Source organism: Oncorhynchus kisutch, linkage group LG6 (genome assembly GCF_002021735.2).
Source record: "Oncorhynchus kisutch isolate 150728-3 linkage group LG6, Okis_V2, whole genome shotgun sequence".
Taxonomy (NCBI): Eukaryota; Metazoa; Chordata; class Actinopteri; order Salmoniformes; family Salmonidae; genus Oncorhynchus; species Oncorhynchus kisutch.
This window is the reverse complement of record NC_034179.2, coordinates 31,274,327-31,278,949: the sequence shown is the minus strand read 5'-3', so window position 1 is coordinate 31,278,949 and position 4,623 is coordinate 31,274,327. Positions and strand designations below refer to the sequence as shown.

The following is a 4,623-nucleotide window of genomic DNA, read 5'->3' as shown; positions in this document are numbered from 1 at the left end:
TTTAATGCATCTGTTCTCCTTTAGGCTATAGTACAGTATGTCATGTATATTATTCTGCATACGGCAGCATCAGCATTTACTTTTGTTTTTGAAGAGGTTTAATGCATTTTTTCTAATGCTTGATTTAATAAATGTTCCTTGCATACGTTATAACAATGAGCCAGGTTGCTGAGTGGAACCATGCGTGTTAATAGACTGAATCGGATGTGTTAATTAGGCTACTTGTGTCCACAGTACAAGCAGCTTTTGGCTACCATTACATTGGAATCTGACAAGTGGCCCATCTTGGGTTCAATTATTCACATCACCTGCCCTTCATCACTGATGCATTTAAAAAATAAAAAACTTGTTAACATTTGCCAACTCCTCAGGGTAGGCTAAGCACCATCACCTTGCTCTTCAGAGTTGCTTCAAATGAATGGAGGTCAATTGGGCAATGGCCACTTTCCTTGATGGCACTCTTATGTTACAGGAGTCACGGAGTCAGTGCCATTCAGATATGATGAATCAATTAAATGTATTTATTAAGCACTTTTTTACATCAGCTGATGTCACAAAGTGCTTATACAGAAACCCAGTCTAAAGCCCCTAAGAGCAAGCAATGCAGATGTAGATGCACGGTGGCTAGGGAAAACTCCCTAGAAAGGCAGGAACCTAGATCGGAACCAGGCTCTGAGGGGTGGCCAGTCCTCTTCCGACTGTCAGTGGAGATTATAAGAGTAGCCTGCATGGTCATCAAGGCTAGATCGTTCTCCCAAGATGTTGAAACGTCCATAGATAACCAGCAGGGTCAAATAATAATCACAGTGATTATAAAGGGTTAACAGTCAGCACCTCAAGAGGTTTCAAACTTATTTAAAGTATCGCATGTACCTTTAAGTGTGCACATTATATACAACCACGTGTTATGTTGCAAAATGTTTGTCGCTCACCACAGCGCGGGAGGGGAAAAAAACGATGCAACTGGACACAGCAGCAGTCCATCCATAATCAGTTCTGTGTGCGCAGCTGTCTCTTCGCGGCGAGTTTCAGTAGTGCGCCAAAATCGATAGATACGGCAAATAATCTTTCAATCGCTTTAGGACGGTATCTCAGACGTAGGTAACTATTTTGCTCCTCTTCTGCCTGCTGGATCAAGCAAAAAGCGGCACATTGTGCCAGTTCAAAGCCATGCATCTATGGAGCTTATTTCCTATGTTGCTGTTCTTCATCGGTGTAAGTTTTCTTCCAGGTACGTGCTCTTTGTTGCTTAACAAACTGACAACATGAATTGCATTACAGAGAAGGTTCTGATTGCTTATCCATGGCTTAAATCAGTTTCAAATACGGAATAGACTTTGAGGGCAAATTTCCTCACTTTAGTCAGCCAGTAGACTAATTTACAGTAAGTAGGCTATTTCATGTTATCCCAGTGTTATAAAATGCCACCTACAGTATAGTGACCTAACTGACCTCACGTTGAAAATGTGGCAGACGAGCTATGGTCACATTGGATGATGAATTCAAGTATAAACTATCCCTCACAGATTTATTTACAGGCAAAGGTGGACAGGATATAATGGCATGCATGGACTACATACTCTGGGTTGGTGATTTCAGGATGAGAATTTAGTGTTTTATCCCACTGGAATGGAAATATGGAGTTAACCTGATATTAGTTGATGGGCTACCATGTCATAGTGCCTGACTCTTTTGGTGTTATTGCTGGTTTCACTCTTCACAAAGCTGTGGAGATTATGGTGTGTTTCTTAATTAATACCTGATTGCTGTACTCGTGGCAAGCTGTTCCTCATCATTTATTTATCTATAGCGCTCTCTTTTCCATATCATCCCCTGTTAATCTGAACCATCTGGTGCTTAAACCTGCAGTGAGAGTGGGTTCTGACGTGACCACTGGGCTGAAAGAGAAGACACACACACACACACACACACACAGAGATCAGATCAGATGAGAGAATTACACTGTTGTCCGGACACGTGATATCTGCCACTATCAACAGGTTAATGCTATCTGACCCAGACTCATGCTTGGTCATGCACATACTGACAGGAGACAAGAGAAGATAAGAATGAAGGGGAAAAAAGAGAGGAAGAGGAGAACCGAGAAGATGACAGGGTCTGGACTCTATGGTCAAAGACTTCCGTATCAATACATTGCCCATGAGAAATTTAAAAAAAATAGTCTCAAGGACTTTGATAGTTGCTCTTCCTGTTTTTTTTAAATGTAATTTTTTTGTTTTAATTGGTAGCCTCAATTTGTAAGAATCAATATCACTAATGTTTCTTTCCAGGAAAGAAGAGGGAGTGGACATAGGGAGGTAAAGCGAAAGGAGACGAGAGATTGAGGGGACAAGGAGTGGTAAAAGGAGAGGAGATATTGAGGGGACAAGGAGTGGTGAGAGGAGAGGAGAGGGAGGGAGAGAGGGGACAAGGAGTGGTGAGAGGAGAGGAGCGGGAGAGAGGGGACAAGGAGTGGTAAAGGGAAAGGAGAGGGAGGGGACAAGGAGTGGTAAAGGGAGAGGGAGGTGACAAGGAGTGGTAAAGGGAGAGAGGGAGGGGACAAGGAGTGGTAAAGGGAGAGGAGAGGGAGAGAGGGAGGGGACAAGGAGTGGTAAAGGGAGAGGAGAGGGAGGGAGAGAGGGGACAAGGTGTGGTAAAGGGAAAGGAGAGGGAGGGGACAAGGAGTGGTAAAGGGAGAGGGAGGTGACAAGGAGTGGTAAAGGGAGAGAGGGAGGGGACAAGGAGTGATAAAGGGAGAGGAGAGGGAGAGAGGGAGGGGACAAGGAGTGGTAAAGGGAGAGGAGAGGGAGGGAGAGAGGGGACAAGGAGTGGTAAATGGAAAGGAGAGGGAGGGGACAAGGAGTGGTAAAGGGAGAGGGAGGTGACAAGGAGTGGTAAAGGGAGAGAGGGAGGGGACAAGGAGTGGTAAAGGGAGAGGAGAGGGAGAGAGGGAGGGGACAAGGAGTGGTAAAGGGAGAGGAGAGGGAGGGAGAGAGGGGACAAGGAGTGGTAAAGGGAAAGGAGAGGGAGCGAGTCGAATAGGACGAGGTAGAGGAGGAGAGGGAGGGGACAAGGAGTGGTAAAGGGAGAGGAGAGGGAGAGAGGGAGGGGACAAGGAGTGGTAAAGGGAGAGGAGAGGGAGGGGACAAGGAGTGGTAAAGGGAAAGGAGAGGGAGCGAGTCGACGAGGTAGAGGAGGAGAGGGAGGGGACAAGGAGTGGTAAAGGGAGAGAAGAGGGAGAGAGGGAGGGGACAAGGAGTGGTGAGAGGAGAGGGAGGGAGAGAGGGGACAAGGAGTGGTAAAGGGAGAGGAGAGGGAGGGAGAGAGGGGACAAGGAGTGGTAAAGGGAAAGGAGAGGGAGAGAGGGAGGGGACAATGAGTGGTAAAGGGAGAGGAGAGGGAGCGAGTCGAATAGGACGAGGTAGAGGAGGAGAGGGAGGGGACAAGGAGTGGTAAAGGGAGAGGAGAGGGAGAGAGGGAGGGGACAAGGAGTGGTGAGAGGAGAGGAGAGGGAGGGAGAGAGGGGACAAGGAGTGGTAAAGGGAGAGGAGAGGGAGGGGACAAGGAGTGGTAAAGGGAGAGGAGAGGGAGAGAGGGAGGGGACAAGGAGTGGTAAAGGGAGGGGAGAGAGGGAGGGGACAAGGAGTGGTGAGAGGAGAGGAGAGGGAGGGAGAGAGGGGACAAGAAGTGGTAAAGGGAAAGGAGAGGGAGCGAGTCGAATAGGACGAGGTAGAGGAGGAGAGGGAGGGGACAAGGAGTGGTAAAGGGAGAGGAGAGGGAGAGAGGGAGGGGACAAGGAGTGGTGAGAGGAGAGGAGAGTGAGGGAGCGAGGGGACAAGGAGTGGTAAAGGGAGAGGAGAGGGAGGGGACAAGGAGTGGTAAGGGAGAGGAGAGGGAGCGAGTCGAATAGGACGAGGTAGAGGAGGAGAGGGAGGGGACAAGGAGTGGTAAAGGGAGAGGAGAGGGAGAGAGGGAGGGGACAAGGAGTGGTAAAGGGAGAGGAGAGGGAGGGAGAGAGGGGACAAGGAGTGGTAAAGGGAAAGGAGAGGGAGCGAGTCGACGAGGTAGAGGAGGAGAGGGAGGGGACAAGGAGTGGTAAAGGGAGAGGAGAGGGAGAGAGGGAGGGGACAAGGAGTGGTGATTGGAGAGGGAGGGAGAGAGGGGACAAGGAGTGGGTAAAGGGAGAGGAGAGGGAGGGAGAGAGGGGACAAGGATGGTAAAGGGAAAGGAGAGGGAGAGAGGGAGGGGACAATGAGTGGTAAAGGGAGAGGAGAGGGAGCGAGTCGAATAGGACGAGGTAGAGGAGAGAGGGAGGGGACAAGGAGTGGTAAAGGGAGAGGAGAGGGAGAGAGGGAGGGGACAAGGAGTGGTGAGAGGAGAGGAGAGGGAGGGAGAGAGGGGGACAAGGAGTGGTAAAGGGAGAGGAGAGGGAGGGGACAGGAGTGGTAAAGGGAGACTGTGAGAGGGAGCGATGTCGAATAGGACGAGGGTGAGGCGGAGAGGGAGGTGGGACAAGCGAGTGTGAAAGCCGGAGGAGGAAGGGAGGGGACAAGGGAGTGGTTAAAAGGGAGAGGGAAAAGGGAGAGAGGGTGAGGGGACAAGGAGTGGTAAGGGAGAGGAGAG

At 49.8% G+C, this 4,623-nt stretch overlaps 1 protein-coding gene across 1 annotated transcript in view; it reads left to right on the top strand.

Moving 5' to 3' along the window:
• The first annotated feature begins 875 nt into the window (after positions 1–875).
• LOC109892113 (neuronal acetylcholine receptor subunit alpha-9-like) overlaps positions 876–4,623 on the top strand; it is a 12,924-nt gene continuing 9,176 nt past the window's right edge. Inside the window, exon 1 of the mRNA XM_020484534.2 lies at positions 876–1,231. Coding sequence (XP_020340123.1) covers positions 1,171–1,231 — 61 coding nt within the window. The 5' untranslated portion in view covers positions 876–1,170. The remainder of the gene's footprint in view (positions 1,232–4,623) is intronic.